The 27073-nt window shown below is 34.2% G+C and overlaps 3 protein-coding genes across 7 annotated transcripts in view; 2 read left to right on the top strand and 1 right to left on the bottom strand.

Moving 5' to 3' along the window:
* The window catches only part of LOC124530890 (zinc finger protein ush), a 223941-nt gene extending 212291 nt beyond the window's left edge, over window positions 1–11650 (top strand). For all 3 annotated transcript variants that reach the window (XM_047105249.1, XM_047105248.1, XM_047105250.1), the window contains exons 2-3: window positions 6772–8666; window positions 9125–11650. In XM_047105249.1, the coding sequence (XP_046961205.1) occupies window positions 6772–8666; window positions 9125–9511 (2282 nt within the window). In that variant the 3' untranslated portion in view covers window positions 9512–11650. The remainder of the gene's footprint in view (window positions 1–6771; window positions 8667–9124) is intronic.
* Window positions 11651–13357: 1707 nt separating this feature from the next.
* On the bottom strand, window positions 13358–15816 carry LOC124531046 (probable RNA polymerase II nuclear localization protein SLC7A6OS). Its single transcript, XM_047105468.1, has 4 exons — window positions 15567–15816; window positions 15141–15430; window positions 14463–14647; window positions 13358–13700 (listed from the first exon to the last, which is right to left on the bottom strand). The coding sequence occupies exons 1-4, from the start codon at window positions 15711–15713 to the stop codon at window positions 13414–13416; spliced, it is 909 nt and encodes a 302-aa protein (XP_046961424.1). The 5' UTR covers window positions 15714–15816; the 3' UTR covers window positions 13358–13413.
* Window positions 15817–16115: 299 nt separating this feature from the next.
* Window positions 16116–22819, top strand: LOC124531323 (mediator of RNA polymerase II transcription subunit 15). 3 transcript variants are annotated; one of them, XM_047105841.1, is made up of 11 exons: window positions 16116–16311; window positions 16533–16672; window positions 16832–17479; window positions 17786–17977; window positions 18722–18800; window positions 19823–20016; window positions 20452–20612; window positions 20765–20886; window positions 20985–21090; window positions 21258–21481; window positions 22622–22818. In XM_047105841.1, the coding sequence occupies exons 1-11, from the start codon at window positions 16226–16228 to the stop codon at window positions 22734–22736; spliced, it is 2067 nt and encodes a 688-aa protein (XP_046961797.1). In that variant the 5' UTR covers window positions 16116–16225; the 3' UTR covers window positions 22737–22818. The 3 variants fall into 3 exon arrangements, with proteins under 3 accessions (XP_046961797.1, XP_046961795.1, XP_046961798.1); XM_047105839.1 differs by having other exon boundaries at window positions 18674–18800; window positions 22622–22817; XM_047105842.1 differs by lacking the exon at window positions 16832–17479 and having other exon boundaries at window positions 18674–18800; window positions 22622–22819.
* Window positions 22820–27073: the final 4254 nt, after the last annotated feature.

Genomic DNA, 27073 nt, shown 5'->3' with positions numbered 1-27073 from the left:
ATTTAATAGTTTTCACAATTACCGACTGATAAGACACTACACTAATAGACAATATCTAGACCGTAAGTGTAAAACACAGACATTATAATTGAGAATTTTGACTGGTAATATTGTTTTTAATCTTAATATTCACTAAAAACTAAAATCTTTATATTATCAGTCACATGTATTTTTTTAATATAAACAATAATACATACATATAGTACGACACATCTTAAATGTATCATCGGCAACTTCAATAAAACCGATTACTGCCGATTTTTACAAACAAAAGAAATAGCTCCCTATCGCGCCATTAGACGCTATTCGTCGCTATAGATTACATCGTCAGTTCAACTCGAGAAAGCAAGTGCAAGAGCAAGTGCAAATCGACATGTCAAATTGACGAATATACTAGGTCATATGATATTACAAGTTATTACGTTTGTGTAAAGATCATATTCACATAAGAAATAAATATTGATAATTTTGGATAGTGTACTTAATTCGGATGTGATCGGTTTTACGGATTTTATTTTGCCGATGCTACATATAAGTTGTGTTGTACTATACGTACATAATAACTTTTATTTTATAAAAACATTAATTATATTAGACGTGTTACGAGTTACAACCATTTTCTTCGCACATCCACAAAAATTAAATGTGGCAACACTTTATGAATATTAACATGCATTACATCAATCACGCTGTGTAGATTATATTCGAGATTGCCAACACTCGTTAAGAAAAGGGCTAGTTTGAACGTTTCAGCTCGAACGTATATGGGTTATTAGTGTTGCCATTTCAAAAAATAAAATAAATATTATAAAAATTTATTATAAAATTCGATAAATGATTACTAGGCTTACTATTCCTTTAGACCGGAATATGAGCAATGTAATAATAATACATAATTATTATTGTCTATGGCAGTGTGATTTATAAAAAGTAAAACGTCACCGAGAATTAGGTCAGTTAAAGAAAACGTGAATACATTTACACGCTTATTAGTTTTTATAATGTATGTATAAATAATTGTGGCTTAAAACAACCTTCGTTGTGAAAATAATTGCTTTTATTATTTATTTAATACATTTTAATTATTATGTAAGTACTTAGCCTCGATTGTACGAACGCTTAGTAATTAGTATACTTTATCAAGTTATTCGTCGAGAGTCTTACTGTTTCATTATAGTTATTCAGTAACTACGATATATCAATAAAAATGTAATGGTATTTACAACGCAGTAGAACGATCGACTAAAAAAATACGGCATTGAAGTCAATTATTGTTTCTATAAACAGAAGATGGTTCTCTTTTTTATCACTAGAAAATACTTAAGAAAACCATCCGACGATGACGACCTCCGTGGTCGAGTGGTGTGTACACCGGTTTTCATGGGTACGCCACTGAGGTCCCGGGTTCGATTCCCGGCTGAGTCGATGTAGATTATCATTAGTTTTCTATGTTGTCTTGGGTGTTTGTGGTACCGTCGTTACTTCTGATTTTCCATAACTCAAGTGCCTTAGCTACTTACATTGGGATCAGAGTACTTAATGTATGTGATGTTGTCTCATATTTATTTATTTATCCATTATAAGTCTAGTTGTCGTCATAGGAAACGAATTAAACCAAAAAAAAAAGTCAAATACAAATATTACCAAAGTTTAAAATTTTTCACAAGTATAATTTAATGACAAATCTAATCATAAAATCGATTAAAAAAAATAAATCGATAAAAAATATAATTTCCTCTATGTCTGAAGATGTACCGTGCAGAATACTAATTAACTAACTAAAGCATGTATATTACAATCAGTTGACGATTAACTTATCCGGTTTCGAATTTTCGGATTATTTATCGAGAAAAGTCGGCACCATTTCAACACGTCCGGTAGATGACGATGGGAACTGTTTTAGTCCCGAAAGATACAGATCATTGTCTATCAATAATATTGAAACCGGATTGGTTGATAGCAACAATATTAAAAGCAGTAACGGTTCATTTGATCCGTGTTTACGAGGAGATTAGTCGATCAGCTGATACATCTCAAGCGATTAGAATTGACTTTCAATTTTGATATTAAACAAATAATCGCGCCAGTGTATGAAGATGGAGAAATGAGAAGAGTATTTTGCTCTGGATAATAATAAATAAGCCAGTAGAATGTATAGTATTTATTTATTGTTGGTTTTATTTTTATAAAATATTAATGTATAGCATTTATTTATTGTTGATTTTATTTTGTGAACTAGTATTGCCCTGAAGTTAACAAATCGAATATTACAATATTTTTTTAAAATGTCGTTGCATCCGCGACTCTCTCTTGTTTTTTTAATAATCCGTATTTTAATATACGTATTAGCATGAAGAAGTATTTCTAATAATAATGAATTTAATCAGTTAAATATAATATTTTATGTATTATAATAATTTTAATTATTATTTGAAGTCCAAATCACCAAGCGTAATCATTTTTTCTTGAAAAATGACGTGTCGCCGTAATCATGTACACAGCAAGGAGGATTTATTCGCATCCTCCTCGCTCGAAGCCCTCATGATTTCGTGTAATCTCAGTTTCAGGCAGTTAACAGAAAGAAGAATTACAGATTTTGAATTAAATGTAAAACATGTAATTCGTGTTGCCAACTTATTCCATATGAATTGAAATAAGTTCCAAACTTTTGGCCTAAATTATCTGTATGGAACAAGATATTGTATCACCTTATTTATTTTTTCATTTAAATAAATTAATTTAATGGAAAATAGCTATAACAGTGTACTGTTGAAGACATCTAGATTTATAGAGCTGTGGAAATGTTTATCTACCTTCGTGAGCCAATGTTTTTGTGAGTTGCCACGTCTGCGCCTTTCTTGTTCTTATGTTGACTGATAAGGCATTGCCAACTTACTATTATCCACAGCGCTATCAAAGTACTTACAAGACTAGTAATTAGAAGTTTATTTCAATGATAACAATTTCGAAAATACAATTTTTTTTATTGTTTTTATTATTATATACAAGTTGAAATATAGTTTTAAAGATTTTAGTGTCCGAATAATTATCTGTTTTTTTGCCACGGGTAACTCCTTCAAAAACAAGACTTAATCGTTTTAATAGAGAAATTATTAATTAATTCATATATTTTATAAATTTTATTTTTAACCTACGTTTTGTTTCTGGGTAAAATTATTTATGTTTTTTTATATAAATGATGATGCAAAAACGGTAATGTTACTTTTGGTAGATCCTGAAAGTATAATAACATCCTAATCCTTAATATCCATAATAATCCTTAGTTTAATTAGTGATCGTACAGGTACATACACAATAAGGTAAAAAGATCGTCGGTTTATTGCCCTTTAACACACACATATCGAAAGCAGAATGTTTTCATCGTATAAAGTATAATTTAAGCAAAATAATACAATTTTAACATCAACCTACCACACTACAGACCATTCGATCGTAACTTCGAAGGCAAACCATTAAAATACAGCTTACAAATAGCGTAACTCGATAGTGGAATCGAACCCGCGATATGCAAATACCCGTCCGATCGTGACGCACGACGTCCGTCCCGCAGACACTTGCAGAGATCACTGTGGATGATAGACAAGTTTTTATCAGAATACGTGGTGACATTCAGCTGAAGTAATGTTTTATACACCTACTTATTTCTCAGTAACTTCAGAGATAACGAGTAAAAACTTTTTAAATGTAAGCCTCTTTAATATTTTGATTCACAGCTAAAGGGTTGTCGACTTCGCTTTAAAAAAATTAGTTTTGTTTTGTATATATTGATTCGAATTTTAAATATATGAATACACAACTTTTTTTGAAGCTTAAATCCAAATAGAACACGGGAAATATTTTTAATCTGTACCTGAATTTATTTCATAAATATTAATTTCGAAATTTTAAAGCTTCCATTTCTAAATATGATTTCGGATTAGTGGCTGCTGTGAGCATGTATGGCATAATCTGTGGTTCCTTTTATCACCAAAAATTCCATTCAACAGATAAAATTATATGAAAGTAAGCTTTATACTAAAACTAGCAATCCATGTTTATCACACAAGTGATAAAATATGTACATTATTATTTCAAAGCAATAAATTATACACAGTTTTCTACGTTTTATCTACAATAGCCTATATATTATGTACCTTATAACAACCTTATTTACATAAGTAAATGATTCATAATATTTCATTTTCAACCCACATGTGATGTCTTAACGGATAAAATGTTAACTGTCTCTATGATAAATGGAACGTTATCTGTTTAAAATCGATGTTGCCAAACCAATAGACAATTATTTATTTTTAGGATTTATAATTTCAAATAATATGCAACTGTCAAATTAAAAAAAAAACCATATAATTATTAGTACATATTTTGTATTTGTAAAAATAATTAAGTTTTGTAATTTCAATTATTTATTTATTTTTATTATTTAATAATCGTAATATGTATTCATTACGTATTTACATTTCAAGATCAGCATAAATTCAATTACCGTGTTTTATTTAATTAAAATACTTTCCACTACACTTAAGACTCACACGTCTTTACCCTTTATTTAAGTTCTTTATTTTTTATTTATTACTTGTTAAATCGGCTAATTAATAATGTCTAAGCATTTTCATTTAACTTTAACTACCTATGTTAATTTCAGTACAGTTATAACTTTTTATTTTATTTTTGTGATACAGCTAACGATCCCTCCATAAAGCTTAAATTATTATTTTGTTCACATACAAATAAAACTTAAATAAATATAATGAAAGGAAACGTGTGCAATATAGAACGATTCAAGTTAATAAATTAGCAACACGGAGTAACATTAACACAATCTGTTTAGCTCGTGTGTATCGGAGATCGATGCTGACATTAAAAGCCATTACTATCGGTTTACGCGATCAATTCGCTGTACCTTTAAAATTGCACAAGCTTTCGACGCTGCCTTTTTGCAGGACGCGGATTTAAATGTTCCCTCTTAAAGCTAATAGTTTTGAATAGTTATCAATAAAACGAAATATATACGATTAGATATTTATTTGACAAGATTAATCTCGATGCTAATATTTTTTTTTGTAGTTGATTTTATTTTTGTACAAAATTGTATTGCCATTTATAAAAATTAACGGTCGATGATTTCATTTCGATTCACTTTTTTTTTTTAATCACAGGTAGTGATATCAGATAACGTATTCTAGGTGATCGGTCACCGGCGTCACAGTAAGAGATCCGTATCGCGTCGATTGTGACTGCCTCGATGCACGACTATTTTAATTGGACCCTGATCTCCGATCTGATAAATGTAAGGACAAGATGGCGGCTTTTGTTTTTTTTATAAACATGTAGGCACGTGTTCGGTGTTTGTACCAGTTATAAAATTTTGAATGGTCGTTTAATGGTGCTTGTAAACGCATTTGATGTGTGAGATTTTTTTGAACGGAACAAAATCGTTTCACTAAACGTTTTAGTGTCTCGTTTCATTTTCATCTCGTAATTATTTCGTATTTCTCTCTTATACTGAATAAGCAACAAACCCATCGGCAATTATTTTACGTCTTCTACCGGTGCCGTTTGTTATTCAAACGCTGTAAACCGATATCGCTTTAGCCTCTAGTCTCTGCTTTATTAAAAGCAATGCGGGTACTTGACGCTTCAAACAAAATAGTTATGCGAATTGCATGCCTGTCTCTGATATAAAAGCCATTTTAACCACATTATTTGACGTGTTTATAAAGACAAAAGGATGCTGATGAATATCATTTAACGAATCGACATTCGGTTTTGCGGAGTTGTTTAAACGACACCAAGTCACGCCATCTATCTGATTGAACATTCAACCTTTCTCAACAATCAGAAGTTATAACTTACTTAAGGAAAAACGGGAGCTCGAACGCAACTAACGAACTGCGATAGCTCGCATTCGGTATGACGCCGACATTAAGCTGCCAGATAAACCGAGTACAAACCAAACCAATCGCGCGTCACTGCAGAATCGTAACAGCCAATCGAATTGCGCTGTGACTAGGATAGCGTGACCCGAACGCAATCCGATTCAAGTTGCATTCGTTACCGCGAGATGGCGGTCAGTGCGCGCGCCAATCGTCGCGTCCATCTCACTGTCGTGCCCATATAATGATCTTCACAGGGGCAGGAGAATGAAGTTGAGCCTCTCATTAATTGGCGTTTTGAGTTGAGATCGCTGCGCGAAAGATAGGTTAATTCCTCGCCCGGTCGAGATCGTTGTCGCTCAAAAAGGAAGGTGAGCGAGCGTTTTCTGGAAATCAGATCCAATTACAACAAGGTCCGTTAACTTTTTGTTCTGTTTGTTCGATGGTCGAAAGCATACTCACGCGCAATGTTGACGGACGAGGGTCGTGCGACCGGTTCCCACTGACGGGTCGAAGATTTTATTTCCTTAATGCACGGAAATGTTTGTAAAACATTGCATTGCTCGCATAATTCAATACCCTACACCCCACCCACACGGAACATTTACATACCGCGAGCACGTCTCAATTAGGAGCACTAATGTATGCCTCGACCAAAGGCCTGATCTGTCTGACGTCGACAGATAGCGAGTGAAACGTGACGAGTGACGACTATCGCGAGAAAACCGCTGCCAACTTAGCATCGCTCCGCTATTAACAACACTAATAGGAACCGATATTGTCGATTTCTTTTATTTAAACGAACTATTCTGAATCCCATTTGCGCATTGATAATTATAGAATGAACATAAAACGGTTTCACTTTATTTTACAGGTGAGGACGAGGAATGGGGAAACGAGAGCGAGGCAATGCCAGGAGAACCTCGCACGCCGAGCTCGGGTGGAGAGCGAGCTGCTTCGAGCGGTGGAGCTTCACCTACTTCCGAGGGATCAGCGACCGCATCTCCACCACGCCTACGCCTTAACGCAAGTCTAGCTACTGATCCAGCCCTTGCACCTCAAGCAACGTCCCTGAAGCATGAGCCACCCTCGCCGTCACCACCGCCCGCTCCAGCGCAACAAGCGAGAGATTATGGCTTAGCTCTCACGGCGGCTAACTTTCCGGCGCTGTTTCCTGCAGCGACCGTGACTCCACCCGGCTACATGTGCAAGCCTTGTGGAATACGATATTCGTCACTCAGTACGCTCCAAGCACATCAAGAACACTATTGTTCAAAACGTAGAACGAAACCCGATGGTACTGAAACACCGATAGATGCAGCGGGCGACGAGTCAAGCGGCGACTCAAAAACGCCGCGACCGCTGGGCAAGCAGTATGCGTGCACATATTGTTCGTATAGCGCTGATAAAAAAGTCAGTTTAAATCGTCATATGAGAATGCATTCCTCGTCACCGGTGAACAGTGGCACTCCCGTACCACCTCCTACATCAAACGGCGAAACAACTGAAGGTCCACCAGCTCAAGATCGATATTGTGTAGATTGTGATATTCATTTTAGCTCAGTTAAAACATACCGAGCGCATAAAGCTCATTACTGTAATACGAGACAAGTTGTGAAACAAGCATTAGCAGCGGCCAGGGCTGGATCTGCAACATCGGGTTCCGCGCCTCCGTCTCCTGGGGCCACCCCGCCTGCTCAAAACCAATATGCATTAGCTTTGCCAACAAATCCGATTCTCATAGTTCCATATTCTATTTTAAGAAGTGCTAGCACACTTCCAGGCACCACATTACCAGATCCAGATACGCCTTGCTTTTTATTACCAAATGGAACATTTCAACCTATTAGTCGAGCGTTGCCAAATATGAATCCGGAAGTGAAAGAACCTGAGGTTTTGAAATCGGCTAATAGACCACGAGAACCATCTCGAGATGGGGCTACACCTTTAGATCTGAGCGTTCGTCGATCTCCAGAATCCGTTACTACAGATGAACACGAGAAGGAGAACCGGATGCGTTCTACGACCCCAGAACAAATAGTTTGTGCTCCATCGCTACCAGGATCTCCTGGTACACCATCTCCTTCTAGAAGATCTTCTTCGCCAAGTGGAGAAAATTCACCTAAGAGACGCCGCCGTAATTCAAGAGGACCCACTCCAAAACCACCAAGTGTGCCTTCTCCTCCAGAAGAAAAATTTACACCGGTCGTCCCACCTCCGATTTTACCACCAGCCTTGGCATTACGACTAGCTACAGAATTGCCCGTGACGTCACCTCAAGTATTGGTTAAACAAGGAGTTTCCAAATGTAAAGAGTGCAATATAGTATTCTGCAAATTTGAAAACTATCGTATACATAAACGTCACTACTGCTCTGCTGGTGGAGGAGAAGAACGAGCTAGTCCAGCGCCACCGGAGCCTGGTCCGCCACCACAGTACCGCCAACTTATCTGCTTGGCGTGTGGAATACACTTTAGTTCCCTAGATAATTTAACCACTCACCAATCATATTACTGTACGAAAAGAGAGACTCGATCGCCTCGGAGCATTCCTGAAGTGCCACGACCTGCGTCAGGATCGGATGGTGGACGAAAGTGTCCGTGTTGCGAAGTAGTGTCTCCCACGACGGCAGCGGCGCAACGCCACTTAGAATCCCATGCCGGAGTCAAAGCGTTCCGCTGCACGATCTGCCGATACAGAGGAAACACGCTACGTGGCATGCGTACTCATATACGAATGCATTTCCGCGAGAAGCCCGCTGACCTTCATGTGAGTATTGATGCCTTAAAATACATTATATAAAAGAACAACATTTTAGCTACGCATCTATAAGTATAATAAAATTGTAGTGTCTGTTTGTAATATTTAACTAGCTCCTTTTTACTCAATGCATATGCATTTATACACGGTACATACACCAAAATAACATTTTTTACAATTTTTGTTTGTCTGTCTGTTTGTTTCGGCTAATATCTAAAACGGCTAGACCAATTTTAATAAGACTTTCACTGGCATATAACAGATATAATAAGATGTAACTTAGGCTCCACTATTTTTTTTTTTTGTTAAATTCATAAGCGTACAAGGTTGCGACCTTGTACGGCACAGCTAGTTACTTATATAAGCATAAATAAAATGTTGTATATTTTAAATTTATCTCTTATTATATCACTGATTAATTTGGTAAATCCACAAATATTATAACATTTTTTTTGTTTCAATTTCAGGAGGAGAACTACATCTCTTGTATACAGGAAGACGATAATCGGGAGACCACTTCGCCGAACCCAGCGGTGGGCGAGCGAGTCTACCGGTGCGGCTCCTGTGCGTATACGTCGTCGTACCGCGGCAATCTCGTGAGACACGCGCGTCTCGTCCACGCCACCGAGGACCCGGAACCGGAAGAACAAACATCTCCCATCCCTCCCGCTGATATTAAAAAAGAACCAGAAACGGAAGAAGATACTCCCAACTTCTGCAAATCCTGCAACATATCATTCAAGTACGTAAACACGTACAAAGCGCATAAACAGTTCTATTGCACCGCTGCTAACCAAGACGCCGCTGCCAATAACAATGTCCCAGCGAGGGTCAACGACGCACCCGTTGTATGAAATGGTTAAAACATATTCTAGCGGTCATAATACAGAGAACTCAAAATGGCCGCTGTTCAAACAAGCCAACTAATTTTTTTCTAAATATCCTTCCATGGCTTACTTTGCTTCCAATTGTTAATAAAAGTGTATATCCACTCCTTTTCTGAATTATATTAAAAAAAAAAAAAAACTATGTGCAATAATTTATAAAATATAAAATTTAATTCGATATAAGCCACTCGTATTGCATATCAAAGCCAAATTGATGTTTTGACATTTAATTATTTTCATTGAGTGAATGAATGAATGAAATCTCGGCTAATGTACATAGAGCCCACGTTTAGGTTTGTTATAATTATCTTGTTATGTAAATTCATTACTAGTTAAAAGGTTAACCTCTTCGTCATTGTATTAGTATACGTTAAAATACCAAATTGTAAATATTTGTAAAGATATTATCGCATTGTAACTAAATTTTATTACCATTTGTTCTAAGTGATTGTTCTTTCTTTGTTGTTAATTTTTGTTTATTATTAATAGAATCTTAGATGAACTTTATTCAATCTTTGCTTGATAAGCAATAGAATGCTCATTCCATTTGTATAAAACGGTCGTTTTTACTTTACTCCTAATTAATGACACTACATATATACAAACTTATAAAACAATTCTTAGAATTATTTAAGTAAATGCCTGATTGAATATGTTTTAATGTCAAATTTACGGAACTCTAAATTTAGATTAATTGAAAAGAAAAATCATAGAATCGATTATTATTAATAATTATTATTCCGTGTAGTGTCATTAAGTATAAAACTAATTAAAACTCTTCCCTATTTGTACCTTATGGAACCCTTAGTTCGACCTCAAATAATATATTTAAAATATAACTATAATTCACCTCTTTTCTGTGTTTCTACTATAACATGAAAAAACTCTACCAAGTACACTTACTGAAAGCATAACCAATAAAAAAATAAGACATATTTTTATGTCTTGGTAACAATATGCTTGGAAATATTGTGCTAACGTTTTAATACGTACTGTCCAAATAAAATAAAATTGTAAATAACCATACCCCGCAGTGTCGACATTGTTAAAACTTTATTGTTATAATGGGTTTCGATGCAAGTCTCTCTGCATCATACAATATAGTTAGTTAATATACAAATGTCATTAAAGAGGTGAATTACAGTACTTATTGTGAGATTGTTGCCAGTATGGCAACACTGCAACTTATCTTCTAATTTGTACAACACTGGCTAGTAATATAAAGTAAATATTTAAATGGAAGAAACATATTGCAACACTATAAACGTCATTCTAATAGTAGGTAATATTGTAAAGAGATTTCCTCTCTTTTAGTAAGAAGTTCACGCAAAATACCATGTTTTGTCAATGCCAAAGCATCGCTAGATTATTGTAATTTGCATTTATAGGTATCTCACTAATTATAGTAATAGGATTAAGTAAATAAAAGACTTATTCCGTAGATATACATATAAAATTTGTGTATTCATATTGTGTTTGTCTTTAAATTGGAATAAGTCTCGAATTTTCCAACTTTCGGGTAAATGGCCGTATTGTTGATCTTCGGACGTAACCAATCAGTTCGTTCGTGACGTAATTATTTGTTGTTAAGTCGTTGACAAAACAGTACAGGTGGACTAGAGATATTATAATATTTATTTTACTTTTTATTTTTAATGTATTTTATATTTTTCTTTTACCACTCAATCTTAAATCTAAAAAAAAACTTTTTTTCTTTAAATGAATACTTTGTCTACGACTTAATCGGTACTACGTAAACGTATCATGACATTATACCAATAAAGCAACATAGCATCTGATGTGTCGTGCCATAATCAGTGTTTTAAAAAAATAGTTTTAAATGTATGATATTCTCGAATAATATTACGGCTAAAGTTATCAGAAATCATGTCAATAAACTAATCGTTAATCAAATTACATTTCAATACATTTTTAATGTCGATACGCCTAGTAACATCGGCCAAATATTAATGTTGAAATAATATGCCACGATAATGTAACCATAATATGATGTTATTAAAATGATAATACATAGTTACGCGATACACGCGTACATTGATATTGTAAAATACGCCAGACAATAAATTATTATTTATCACATATTAAGACTGTGTTTATTTATTCCCTAATTTCCTATACCTTTGCCATATCGTTATATATATAAAAAAGTACCTAAACTTCATATAATATTATTTTAATTTATACCTAACCTAATACATTCTAGCAAAATAACAAACTACATTTATAGAAATCAATAGGAATATCACTAAAATTTTAATTTAAAAGCCTAATCGTAATCATGCATGTCACGACAGTATCACAGTAATATTATTTTATTCGATAATGATCATAAAAATGACTTTTAATCGATTAAACCATTTGACAAATAGGTATATATCTTGTTAGAACTTATAAGACAACAGAAATCAATTTAATACTTACAAGAGAAAAATGATGTCCATAGAAAACTTAATTGTTCTCTGAAAGTTTTTTTTTACTGTACTGACGGTATCGGTAAATTCATATTAAAATGAATTTGTTTTTTATCTTTTTTCGTTTTTGACATATTTGTTTTATGTAAAGCATGTCAGCATATCGGTTATCCTGATCTCCTTAGCCTCTTAGGTAAATCTAGTAAGGCGTAAGTGAAATGGCATATCAAGATGTCATTCTAATAATTTTCATGAAATTGTTTGTTTACAAAAATTATAATTAAACTTGCCATAAATAATGTAAACTTAGTGCTCATATAAATAATAATTATTTACCCTTCAAATAAAAATGTCCAAATTTATTAAGAATACAGAACAACAAACAATTAATTTTTGCTATAATTTTTTTTTCTGTAGCTCGTATTCGATTAAGCGATTTGTGGTCAATTAATCGTAGCTTTAAATGAACAAAATTTGAGTAGCGGGCGGTTTGTTCCAGTAATGTAGATTATATGAGATATAAGTCTATGTTTGTAATCTTGTAATTAAACAAACAAAATAATAGAGAGTAACAAGACCCACAACATAAAATAATCTTTCAATCACACAATTATAAATGTTCATCTTTTTTTACGTTATTCGTAAGAAAGGTCATACTTTACTGTCAACAACAAAAAGTAATTACCAACTGCAATAAAAGATTTATCTATAGCTCGTCACACATTACACAATTTTAAGGGTCTCAGTCTATTGTAATATAGTTAACCTACAAAAATTAACTCCTTATATCCTATAGCATATATATTTTTTGTAATCTCTCGTCATGAAATCATCTGGAGCAACAGTCTGCTATTGAATAGCTTAGCTGTTTTGTTTATTGGAGCAGTAACAAGAAAAATGTTGATACCAATACATACTGAGAAAGTGAGAAATATCACCTGCGTAGTAACCATGCTCAAAAAACAGTCTGTACTAGGAATACACTGCCTCATCTATTCGCTAGTGACATACAGACCATAGACCGGTGTAATTGTGAATGAATATGTCGATTACTCAGTAGAAACCAAGTCAGTCAGTACAAACCAAGCTCAGTTTTACTGACCCTATTTTTTTTTTATTTTATTTATAATTCTTTATTGCACACCACAAACAGAAACAAAAAAGAAAGTAACATAAAATTAATAAAATACAAAAAAAAATGAATTAAAAAAAAAAACAAAACAAAAGAAGTACATTAAAAGTGTTGTACAATGGGCGGACTTATGGCTTTTTAGCCATCTCTTCCAGACAACCCAATCAAAGGGAGAATCCTATATTTTCCTAATTTGCAGAAAACAATTCCCTAATGGTGACATTGTTTAGCATTAAAGAAAAACGAATGCATTATATATAAAAAATTTAATCTTATAAATCATTAAAATAGGTGTAATTTCAATTTTAGTCTGGGTCTGACGATTCATCTGCATATTGTTCTCTGAACTGCTCAGAGTCTTCTTCCTGACCGTAATAGAATCCTTCATCGCTGTCATCTTTATATCCCAGTGTTTCCTCAACGAGATTACTGTGTACGAAATTCCTACTATCAGACAGACCTGCCTGTTCTGCTAGAACTTTGGCCTTATATTTAGCATAAGCAGCGCCATAACGTTTAACATCTTCATTAAATAAATCTGGTGGTTCATCGTATATCTTATCCTCCCCTGTGTCGCTAGACAGTTCATCCTCTGTAATAATAATTACAGAACAATTACAAATAAAATTTATATTTCATATATGTGCACATTCGATACAAGATTTTGCGGATGATAAAAAAGTGTGGAATTAATACCTGTTGACTTCCAGGCAGGATATTTTAATTTAAATAATTGTATTAACTAACATGACTTTGTATTTTTTGAATGTTAAGAAAGAGTAACTACTGAGTTTCTTGCCGGTTCTTCACGGTAAAATCTACTTTCCGAACCTGTGGTAGCTTCACTTAACTGTTAAATGATGATTCAAAAGTGCTTGTAAAAGCCTACTTGAATAAAGTTTATTTTGATTTTGATTTTTGATTTCTAATTACTGCAGAAAAGAGGAATTAACCATTGTGACATTAAATTGTAACTGTAATATTGATTAAGTTATTACAAATAAAGATTTATTATTCAAGAAGTGTTTATAGAGTATAATAATACCCCTGTATTGTATTATCAAATTGCATGACATGAAATTATAGGTTTACATTAATAGGTCAACCTATGTTGGTAGCAATATTATCCTAGAAAATGTTCAAAACATTCAAAAAAGAATATTTAATATCCTCCTCCACTTCAACACAAAAAAACAAATGTTTATACTATAATAAATAAAATGTAATTAATTTTGATTTTTGAATATATGCTTCAAAAATCAAAATTAATATATACTTTCTTTAAGTAGGCTTTTACAAGCACTTTTAAATTGTCATTTTACATAGACTACTATATTTGTAGTGTTAAGTTTACCTAAGTTACAATTCTCTACAGCTTTAATCATATCCTCCTCATCGAGGCTGCTGGGATCAGAATCTGGATAGTCATTCCGCCAGTCATTTTCTGCATTTGAATCTTCACTGTCATCCTCATCTGAATCTGCTAAGCCATTATCTCTATATGACCCAAATATCAAATTGGTCTCATAATCTTCAATACTGAAATAAAAAATAAATAAATGACTGTTAAATTTATAAACATATTATAAACAAAAATAAGAATGGAATAAATGAACAAATGTTTTGAAAATATTATGGACTTCAGATACATCATTGACACCAAATAATTGTAGTTCAAATTATTGCTTTCCAATCTTAAATAAAGTTTTAAAAGGTTAAGAATTTAGAACTACAGAGAAACTATTGAATTTGGATCGAACAATGGACAAAATACTTCAAACATTTTGAGAGGTATATTAAATAAATAATTAATTAATTTATTATATGTAATGTAAAGCAACAGTACCTTGCATGTATTTTTAAATATTTTACATTAATATGTCAAATGGTTAAAATCATATAAGCTATAGACACTTCCTTAATATTGATATAAATTATGTTCCATGTAGTCAAATAGAGATATTTTGACACAATTTACAAATAAGTATAACCATTATAACCTAACTCTCATTTATAGTGAAAATAGTCCTACCTGACTAGATTATCCAACATGGAAATATCAAAATCTTCTTTGGCCGGTGTGTAAAGATCATACATGTATTTCTCATTCTCTTGTACATCCTTTTTTTGTAAATCAACTAAATCGTAATTATCGTCGTCAGTCTCGTCTTTTAAACCTCTGCTGCAATTGACAACTTCATACCGATTTTCAGCAGCTACGTCTTTTCTCTCTTTACGTATTTTCTTAATTATATCACTGACATTACTAGATGTTTTGAATGTTACATTATTTGGGACAATATTCTTTACGTGTGTAGGTTCCTATAAAAACACACATTCTGTCAATGTAAATCCATGTGGTCTCTATAATGAAGCATAAATACCTTAAATTATTTGAAGCATACAATTCCTGTCTACAATACAATTTCTGTCTGTTTTGAATATAAATAATACCCACCTGATTTTCCACACTACCTCGGAATACGAATAGCGAAGGAGCAATCTCATCGGAATTTGTTTTCTTTCTTTTACACATAAGCACTAAAGCATCTTGTGGATTATCTTCGAGCCGACGTTTTACTCGCAAAACGGTGGAAGTAGACATAATTGTAAAAATGCTTTTTTATAGAGTTAACGTAATAGACACTACGAAAATTAAATTGGATACCGTTTATCTTAGCCCAAAACGTTATCGGTTATAGTTAAATTGTTTTCATGTTTTGTTGTTGAACAAGTTAAACTTGAGCCTGACATTTATTATAATGATGCCAAGTGCCAATTTTTATATTTTTTTAGATTTCTGTATTCTTACCTTAACAATATTCCAAGAAAATAATATTTACAAGTTTAACAAAGTATAAAATATTACAAATATTTCAAATATTTTTGTTTAATTAATATACTTTTACATTAGTGCGAAAAATAGAAATTGAAAATATACTTATCCATATATCCTAATCACGGGCAACACTGTTGACAAGTTCATATGACATTGACAAATTAATTATCCAATATTGTGCGTCGCTTTCGTGATTGTCGCGTTATTATAAAAATATTACCAGTTTCTTGTTTGATAAGTATTGTAATTTATTTGTGAGAAACAAGGTTCCTTTCATCATGGATAACTTAAAATTTAGCGCAATGGGTTCGGATGATAATAACTGGAGGACTCAAAGCGTTAGACAAACTGTTGTATCAAAGATGTAAGTTGTAATTTACAATTTAGTCTTATTGTCTCGAGAAACTTTTACTCCTATTCCTTTCACCATGATAAATTTAAAACTAGGGTGTATATGCTCTCAATGTTTCATTGTAAATTTTGTAACTTACCATAGATGCACCTATAGTCTGAGTTCTTTACCAAATTTTAATGTTCGGTTGATAAACAAAGCTTAATTATAATAATTTTTGCATCCAATTGCAGTGAAGAGGTTATCCAGAGGTCGGGAATGCAGGTAGCAAGGAACAGTAATGAAATGGAAAATCATGTTTTCATGAAGGCTAAGAATCGTGAGGAGTATATGAATATGGTTGCAAAACTCATCCTGCACGTGAGGGAGATGTGTAAGTATAGATTTCTTGGCCATTCATACCAGTGGACGTAATGCTTTTATTATTCAATAATGTTGAATAGTCTAGATCTTGTAATCCCCATTGCAAAGTACCTAAAAAAAGTATATATAATAATGTTTCACATTTTTAAATCTATTACTTTACTCTTAGCTCAATCGAAACCAAATCAAGGCGCCCCAAACATGCAAGGTCCTAACCAAAATCAGCCAGGTGCCAGTAACCAAGTACAAAATCAGCAAGGCCAACAACAACAAGGTCCTAACAGCCAGCCTGGTATGGCTACAGACCCAATAAATGCATTACAAAATATGGCCTCCCAGGGGACAAGAAATCAAATGATGACAATGGGTCAAGGGCAGATGCAACAGGGAGTTTTAGGCCCAAACCCAGGTATGGCAGGAATGCAAGGACAGATGAACCAACAAGGCCCCATTGTATCTCAGGGTCCACAAGCTCAAACAGCTACAAACTTACTCCAAACACTAAATCAGAGACCACAAATCAATATGCAACTGCAAAATAAACTGGGAATGGTCAGTAATCAAGGACAAATGGGTGGTAATATGGTGGGGGGGATGAACATGGGGAATACCTTGGGAAGTCAGCTGCAGAATCAGTTGAATGCGTCAGGAATGCAGGGGCAGATGATACCCAACATGTCCATGTCAAACACCATGCAAGTTCCAATGCCAGGCGTTAATACAATGGTGGGGCAGATGCAATGCAATCAAGTTGTCGGTGGAATGGGGGGACAAATGGCCCCTAATCAAATGCAAGGACAAATGCCTAACCAAATGGGTAAGTATTGAAGTCTCTGGGTGAACTTTATATTTCTACAGTAAATTAATAATAACTCTTATATTCATGTTAAAATCACCTAATTATGTAATATTTTTCGGAAAAGGTCATGTGTGAGTATTTCTCATTAAATGAGTGAACAGTTCTGTTGTTAAATACATATTTATAAATTTCATAACAATTCTCTTCAACGAGATCTTTCTTTTTTTTAAATGTTTTCGTAATTATAACATAAGACATATTGAATTTAATTTGATACCAGTATTTATAACAGTGTTATAAATATTATTTGTAATACCATTCCAGTGGGTGGTATGGGCAACAATCAGCTTGTAAACATCAACATGCTGCAGCAGATGCATCGTGGACAGGGTAAGGAGGTGGTGATGGGAGCTGGATATGCCCCTCGGGCACCACCTCATAACCAGTTCTTGAGACAAAGCCCGTCACCCTCTGCTTCATCACCTAACATGCCAGGTCCAAGCCCTGTATCCATGGGTGAGTGGGGTTAATGGCCCTTTTATTAACCAAAACAGGAACAAGTCTTATATTATTACATAATACGGGTATGTTAACATGTTTATCAAAATTTCAAATTAATTTTATGTTGTCAGTGAACTGTCAACTTATTTACTATGTTTTGTTGCATAGCACTGACTTATTCGCCATTAATACTGGGTAGATAGAATTACTGGTGAGTATGAGTTACCCAACTATAGCAGAAAGCCTTTCCACAGGTAATATGTTATATGGTAATAATAATATGATCTTTTCATAATATTTTATACTTTAAGGCTAAGATATTATATCTATAAGAAACTACTATTATACTACGAGGAAATAAAATAAAGAAATCGAATAATATTTTATTAAATAATATGGTATTTAAAATATACATTTACGGCCAATCCGATCAACTGACATAATTATAGTGTTGTCTTAAATTTTCGCGATTATTACACAACGTTTCGAGCACTTTACAGCGTTCGTGGTCACGGGTAGACTAAGCCTACCCTACTGGACTACCTATACTTAGTCTACCCGTGACCACGAACGCTGTAAAGTGCTCGAAGCGTCGGGATGCCAAAAATAATTAATATACGCGATTCAAATCCGGTATAACTTGTTTTATTTAAATGACATAATTATATAAGTTATGATAATTATCAGTAACTATATATAAATTGTGTATAGGAGGAGGAGTATTAAGCGGCGCATTATCGTCCCCCCTGTCTGGTCTAGGTGGTCTGGGTGCTTGCAGCGGTGGCAGCCCGTCGCCCTCCGCCAGTCATCATCTTGCACACCACCAACCGCAACAGCGGTAAGACAATTTATATGCATATTTCATCTTAGAATTTTTATAAATATCTACCTTGCCTTATAAAACCTTGCTATTTGTATGAAAAAATCATATATTTGTATTAGAATATATATATGGGGTATATAGTACATATATACTTAATATATGTTCTATATAGACCAAGCCTCATTGTATTTTACGTAACGACCTCCATGGGCGAGTGGTGTGTACACCGGTTTTCATAGGTACGCCACTCTGAGGTCCCGGGTTCGATTCCCGGCCGAGTCGATGTAAATTATCATTAGTTTTCTATGTTGTCTTGGGTCTGGGTGTTTGTGGTACCGGCGTTACTTCTGATTTCCATAACACAAGTGCTTCAGCTACTTACATTGGGATCGGAGTAATGTATGTGATGTTGTCTCATATTCATTTATTCATTTATCTTGAGCAATATAAATATTAATATTTAAATATGAATGTATGAATAACATATCATCATATATTTATATCAGAATATATATACTATGTAGACCAAACCCCATTGATATATTCTAGCATGAATAAGGGTTGGTTCTTGTACGTCTTGCAGTGACATATTCCCAGATCTTTAATTTACTTAACTTCACATAAAATAACAGCTAAGATGCTACTGCTTAGAACGTTGAAGACCTTATCGATTTCTATAGAGCGCTCGTTTCAAAATCAAAATCAAAATCAAAGTATACTTTATTCAAGTGGGCTTTTACAAGCACTTTTGAATCGTCATTTAACAATTAAGTGAAGCTACCACCGGTTCGGAAAGTAGATTCTACCGAGAAGAACCGGCAAGAAACTCAGTAGTTACTCTTTTTCAACATTAAAAAAAATACAGTCATGTTAGTTAATTTTTAAGTTAATACAATTATTAAATTAAATTATCCTGCCTGGAAGTCAACAGGTATTGATTCCATGCTTTTTTTATCATCTACAAAATCTTGTATCGAATAATACGCCTTTTTCACAAATGTATTTTTTTTTATCAAAGTTATTTGATATGCACGCAGTGTGAACATGGGCATGGTGGCGTCGCCGTCGCCGTCGTCGTCGCTGAACACGCCGGCGGGCGCGGGCGCGGGGGGCGCGGGCGTGGCGTCGCCGGGGGGGGAGGACGCCGCCTACCGCGAGAAGGTGCGCCAGCTGTCCAAGTACATCGAGCCCTTGCGCCGGATGGTCATGCGCATGGTCAGCGAGGGCGAGAGTGAGTTCCGTACATTGTTCATGCCAATAACTTGCCATATGGTTTACACAGTTACAGTCTTCATGCCAATGACTCGTCATGTGGTTTACACTCGACAACAACAACAGCCTATAAATTTCCCATTGCTGGGCTAATTCCTCCGCTCCTTTTGAGGAGAGGATTTGCAACTTATTCCACCACGCTGATCCAATGCGGGTCCGTGGAATACACATGTGGCAGAATTTCTATGAAATTAGACACATGCAGATTTTCTCACAATGTTTTCCTTCTCTGCTGAGCATGAGATGAATTATAAATACAAATTAAGCACATGAATATTCAGTGGTGCTTGCCTGGGTTTGAACCCGCAATCATCGGTTAAGATGCACGCGTTCTAATCACTGGGCCATCGCGGCTCACACACAGTCAAATAAGCCTTTTTTATGCTTCTTACAGATGTTGAGAAGCTGACAAAAATGAAGAACCTTTTGGACATTTTGTCGAATCCCAATAAAAGAATGCCTCTGGAGACATTGATCAAATGCGAGGTGGTGTTGGAGAAGCTGGATTTCAAGCGAAGCGAGGGCGTCGGCTTGGGACTGCCGTCCGCTGGGAAGGTAAGCCATCGTTGGATATTATTTTTCATTTAAAACTAATTATGAAAGCCTTTATGAAAGATATTATATACTTATATTTAAGGATTAATGATGATGTGTAATATTTAATGTAATAATTCAAAAACGTTTTCTAATCTCAAAATAATTTCCAGGAACAAATCTTTAACCCACTGCTCGAGGTCGTGAACAATTGTCTCCAGTCTCCGCTGGCCAATCACACGCTCAAACGCACTTTCGGTTCCACGCTTGACGCGCTCAATGGGCCTGAGATCAAGTAACGTTTCTAAACTGATTATTATCCTTAAGGATTATTATTGAAATATTTTTTAATATTGTAAAAAGTACATTTTTAAAGCGTTGTATCGATCGCAGGAATCTTCCGCCACCACCTCAGAAAATGCCAAAACTGGACGAACCTACCCTGGAGATTCCAGACGTCCTGCAGGGTGAGATCGCCAGATTAGATTCGAGGTTCAAGGTAACTAACTACATGTCAATATTTCTGGTCCTATTTGCCCTAAAAGAGCGTATTGACTCAGTATATTTCTGGTCCTGTTTGGCACCGAAAAGAGCGTATTGACTCAGTATATTTCTGGTCCTGTTTGGCACCGAAAAGAGCGTATTGACTCAGTCCTTTGGGCGCAGGTGTCGCTGGAGACGATGCAGCTGTCGGGCGGCGGCGGCGCCATCTCGCTGATCGCTCAGCTGGACGACGTGCGGCTGCCGTGCGTGCCCGCCGTGCACGTGGCCGTGCCGCGCGACTACCCGGCGGCCGCGCCGGCGCGCCTGCGCGTGCGCAGCGCCGCGCCCGCCGCCGCCGACTGCTTCCTCGCGCGCGTCGAGCGCGCCATGGACGCGCGCTGCGCCAGGTATACCCGCCCACATGTTCAATGAACAATGTATAATGAACCCAGTAATAATTGTGTTTTTTTAATTCTAGTAATTCCATATTTTAATAGCGCACAAAAACATGGCGCTGCTATGGGGTCGGTGACGTCACTTTCCTGTATTTTTAATATGTTTTACATATACTAGAAAAGCAAAGTTTACAAGAAAGTGACATCATCATAAGCCCGGGCAATCAGGAGCGTTGTTTCATGTTCATTGTTCATTATACATTCATTTCAAAAAGAGATAGCCTATTTGACAATGCGAAAAATAAATTGTGAATTATTGTAATCAGTGTATATTATGAGTTTAAAAATGGTTATTTACTAACGAAAATTGAAAATGATACTTCATTTATTCAAAAATACCATAAATAAAAATGCAAATTTTCAAATGTTTGTCACGTGACACAAAAAGCTCCTGATTGCCCGGGCTTATGATGATGTCACTTCCTTGTAAACTTTGCTTTTCTAGTATATGTAAAACATATTAAAAATACAGGAAAGTGACGTCACCGACCTCATAGCAGCGCCATGTTTTTGCGCGCTATTAAAATATGGAATTACTAGAATTAAAAAACACAATTATTACTGGGTTCTTTAACTTCTACTAAATAATATAAAAAAAGTAAGAGTAAAGTAAAGTAACAGCCTGTAAATTTCCCACTGCTGAGATAAGGCCTCCTCTTCCATTAAGGAGAGGGTTTGGAACGTATTCCACCACGCTGTTCCAATGCGGGTTGGTGGAATGCACATGTGGCAGAATATCGATGAAATTAGACACATGCACGTTTCCTCACGATGTTTTCCTTCACCGCCGAGCATGAGATGAATTATAAACACAATTAAGCACATATATATATAGTGGTGCTTGCCTGGGTTTGAACCCGCAATCATCGGTTAAGATGCACGCGTTCTAACCACTGAGCCATCTCAGCTAATAAATAATATAAAATAGATTTTAAAAACCAGTCAAATAGCCTATTTAGAATAAAACACACATTTTTTTTGATAATTTAATTGCTATTAAACAAAAATGATAATAAGTCATACAGTTCAATTGTTCAGTTAATTGATCAGTTGTGGCGTATCTAAAATCGTATATCTATCTTTCTCGTGTAGGCTACCGAAGAGTTGCTCGGTGGGGCAGCTGCTGGACGCTTGGGAGATGAGCGTGCGGCAGGCGTGCGCGCCCAGCCCCGTGTCCTACGCGCCCGTGCCGGCGCTCGGCTTGTAAGGCAATCCTACATCTGTGGAGCTGTTTTTTAACGAAAACTCAAACTGTTGGAAGCCGTCAGATACTTATGCAAAAACTTCAAGTTGATATCTTCAATGTTATACGGGATGGGTTAAGATCGAATACAGATTAGTTTTGCTGTGCAAGTACAAGTACATGGGCCTCGATGTTGAGTCTCAATCCATGTTATCTTGGATCTGAAGTCCCAAAGGACACAATTTTCTTCCTAATTGTGATCTCATGATATCCAATAAAGCGATTCATTGCCAGTAAGTACGGTAATATAGATTCTATTGCATTTGATTTTATTGTCTATTATCGATTGAAACGCCAAAAAGCTTTGCATTTTCGGACGATTGTGAATATGATGGACGACGTTTAATTATCTAAATTATTTGAGTAATTGCAGGAACAAAATATAAAAAATGTAGAATTATTTGTATGAAGATTAATTGTAGACTTTCGGTTTGCAAGTATGAATTTAGACTTTATGATTAAACAATCAAGGTTGAAAGAAGCGTGTCGCTAGATACTCATACTTTATTACTATCCTACTACTATGTACTAACTGTATTACTATATATTGTATCTACTATTTTCCTATGAGAGGAGTAAATACAAACATACATTAGGTTTACATATTCAATGCTAGTTACTATTTGCCCTTCTACGCACAGTTCTTGATTAGTACATATTTGATACATACAACACTATTTTTTTAAGCAATGATAGCATAGCAATTTAAGGTAAATCTTTTAAAGTTATAACTTCTTGTGGGTGGATAAACCGCTGCGTTTCGTAACGCGTTACAGCGCCAGTCTGTCTGGCCTCCCTTTCTTACGCATACAACAGCGTTAGGCAGGCTCCTACTCTCTCACTCTAACCCACAATGTAATCGTATTTCGGATTGCTCAAGATATGTCCCTCAAGCGTCTCGAGACGCACACATACCTTTTTATTATACGCCTGTCCACACACACACACACACATACATACATATGAAGAGTGGGTTTCTTCCCCACAATAACTTTAAATTGGATAGCTGGTTGGATACTTAGAAGTGCGAGTCATACTGACACATAAATTGATGCATTCACTCAGAACCGTGTTCAATGTTTTACGGTAAGAATTTGTTTATTTTTCCTTTACTACTGCCAGCCATTGGAGTCATATATACGTAATGTTACATTATCAATTAAAAAATATCGTAAAAGTGTACATCTATTAGTAACTTAAATTTACCAGAGGATTATATGTTGTACGATTACGCTGAATCTTAAAGAGGTAAGAATTAATGATATTTAAAACGTTTCTGCTATAATAAAAGCAATAAATAATGATAGTGTGTAGTTTAAGATATAAATGTACGATTTATTATGGTATATTGTATTTCCATATTCATGTCTTCCTTTATCAACAATTTTCATAGTTGCTAGTTTTTATTATTGTATGTGTTGCCTAATGGAAATATCTTTAAATATATATAAAATAATGAGAACTCTTCCTATTTATATTCAACGATCTTAATGTAAATCAAATATAATAATAGTTTTTTCGCGTAGAAATAAGGTTTCAGTTCCGATTTACGTTATTTTTTTAAGTTTATAACCTTTTGACTATTTAAATATATTTAAAAAATTTAATTTACTTTACAATAATTTAAAGTCGATTATTTAAATTAGGGTAGCGATAAGATGTCTGCATGCATTTTGGTAAATATAATGCTTGATCCACACAAACGTTAAACTACCGAACTAGATATGTAACATTCGAATTTCCTCATAATTTGACTATTTTAACCAGTTTAATTAAAACAAGTAAAGTTAATGATTTCTCAAAACCCTAATATTAACGTTGCAACATGTTTGAGCGTTAAGGTTACTACTAATTATAATATTGCATATGTGGCACATTAATTCCAACTTAATTACTTAACTGTAAATTAGACCCTATCATCATGGTTTTATCCCAACGTACTCCAACCACACCATTTGAGATGTGATAAGATACATTATAAGGTACGGTGTAGTTACTGGTTCGAAGTATAACGATTGTATGAATCTAGCTTAATATGACCATTTTTATGAGTTTCTATTGTGCATTTAAATAGATTTTGTACAAATAATAAGGAAGACATATAAATTTCTTTTTTCCACATTTAGATTTAATAAATAATGAGTAATTAGAACGACAAAAAATCCATGAAAATATATTTTTGGAACATTTTGACTGTTCGTACTGTTTTATTTGTACAAACTCTATTTTAAAGAATGTTTTAGTATAATACCAACAAATAAATTTAGGGGTGGATGATTGATCACAATTATTTAATAACAGACACCCCTAGTTATTTGGAATAGTTGTAAATAATCGATGATATTTTTTATTATTTATAAGTAAATTTACCCCTAGGTACAATAGACTGGAATATTCAAAATGATCAAATTTAGTATAGTTGTTTTTAAAAATAGAATTTTCTTCTCATATTTAATACGTATTGATTTGGAATAGAGTCCAATTAAGAAAAAAAAAGTTTCATTTTATAAATACAAGTAAGTATTAAAAAAATAAATTTCGTTGCTGGTGTGATATTTGTCTGTGATAATTTAGTAAAATTTCGACAAAAAAAACCATATGTAAGCTATGAATCTGTGTTTATTATCGATATATTAGTTGTTTTAAAACGTTAACACACATGGAACGCACAAATTATGAATTTCATAATTAACCACCAATTTATATTTTAAATATGTCGGCCATATTTGTTAGAATTCACACATTCAAAAATAATTTGAAAGCAAGGTGGGTGTAAAAATGTCATAAATTATGCTTAAACTCAAATTATGTTTTAATGAGCAAAATTAAATTTACTTTGGATTTTAGTGCGTTTGGCGCCAACTATCATTGGCTCAATGGACCCACGCTCATTATTTTAAAGGAAAAATTGTACACATGGTTATGGTGTGATGTATACAGCCAAAAAAGAATGGAAGACTACATAGGCCATAAATTATATTTAAAAAAAAGTTTGTTATTTTAACACAGTTAGCTTTTATTTGCATTAACACAGAATAAATAAAACAAAAAATGTTGACTAGAGATATTTTTACGGAATATAGTGCGAATTCCTTAGGTAATAATATTAGGAGATTTGTAATTTGTGTATTTGGTGGCATTTCCTCGTCACTGGTGTGTTAACAAACCGACAGATGAATGTTACATTATATTTATTGTAAATTAAGAATTTTATTTATTAAATTAATGATTATTAAGTAATTTAATGATGTAACCACGTTTTCTCGTCTCAATATTTTAACGATAAGTAGTGAAGTAATTTTGAATTCGTGTACAGAGTTGTTATTGTGTACTGAAAAAGGTTTTTTTTTTTAAATTATATAATGTAAGGTATTATAAAAATTTAACGAAAAAAAAGTCTTTCCGATATTGTTATTATTATTGTAAATAAATATATATTAAACGAAAATAAAAGACGCAACATATATGTCGTATTAGAATTTAACGTTCAGTAAGAATACTTTCAATAAATATTTCATGATGTACTTTATACAAATGGATTAAGTTACATATAATACCGCTAATTAAAAATAGTTAAGTAGTTACTACAACGGAAACAATAATCATGTCTACAGATAAGGTAAGAGTCAAATTCGAAAGTCAGCCATTTTGTATATTTTTAAAAAGTTTTATGAAAATTATGTTTTTAATAAAATTATCTATGTGTATATTGTATATTGTGTGTATATGGGTCTTTTTATTTATTTACATTTAAATTATCACACAAATATAGATTTTCTTTTTTAAAAAAAAAATAACGTTTTCAATTTATAATATTAAATTGAGCTGAGATGGCCCAGTGGCTAGAACGCGTGCATCTTAACCGATGATTGCGGGTTCAAACCCAGGCAAGCACCACTATATATATGTGCTTAATTTGTGTTTACAATTCATCTCGTGCTCGGCGGTGAAGGAAAACATCGTGAGGAAACCTGCATGTGTCTAATTTCATCGAAATTCTGCCACATGTGCATTCCACCAACCCGCATTGGAACAGCGTGGTGGAATATGTTCCAAACCCTCTCCTTAATGGCAGAGGAGGCCTTATCCCAGCAGTGGGAAATTTACAGGCTGTTACATTACATACATTACATAATATTAAATTATTTGAGGTATTGGATATGAAATTCATTAATGCTTCTGATATTTAAAAATTTGGAGATGGGAACTCCTTTAAGTCGTCTTTCAGTCTTACGGAATTGAAAACTTTCCTGTATAGACAGTTAGCCGAAATCTACCAAAAAAATTGAGTAATATCTGTT

This window comes from Vanessa cardui, chromosome 7 (genome assembly GCF_905220365.1).
Source record: "Vanessa cardui chromosome 7, ilVanCard2.1, whole genome shotgun sequence".
NCBI classification, from domain to species: domain Eukaryota; kingdom Metazoa; phylum Arthropoda; class Insecta; order Lepidoptera; family Nymphalidae; genus Vanessa; species Vanessa cardui.
The sequence above is the reverse complement of the archived record's forward strand: the minus strand, read 5'-3'. Positions and strand labels throughout refer to the sequence as shown.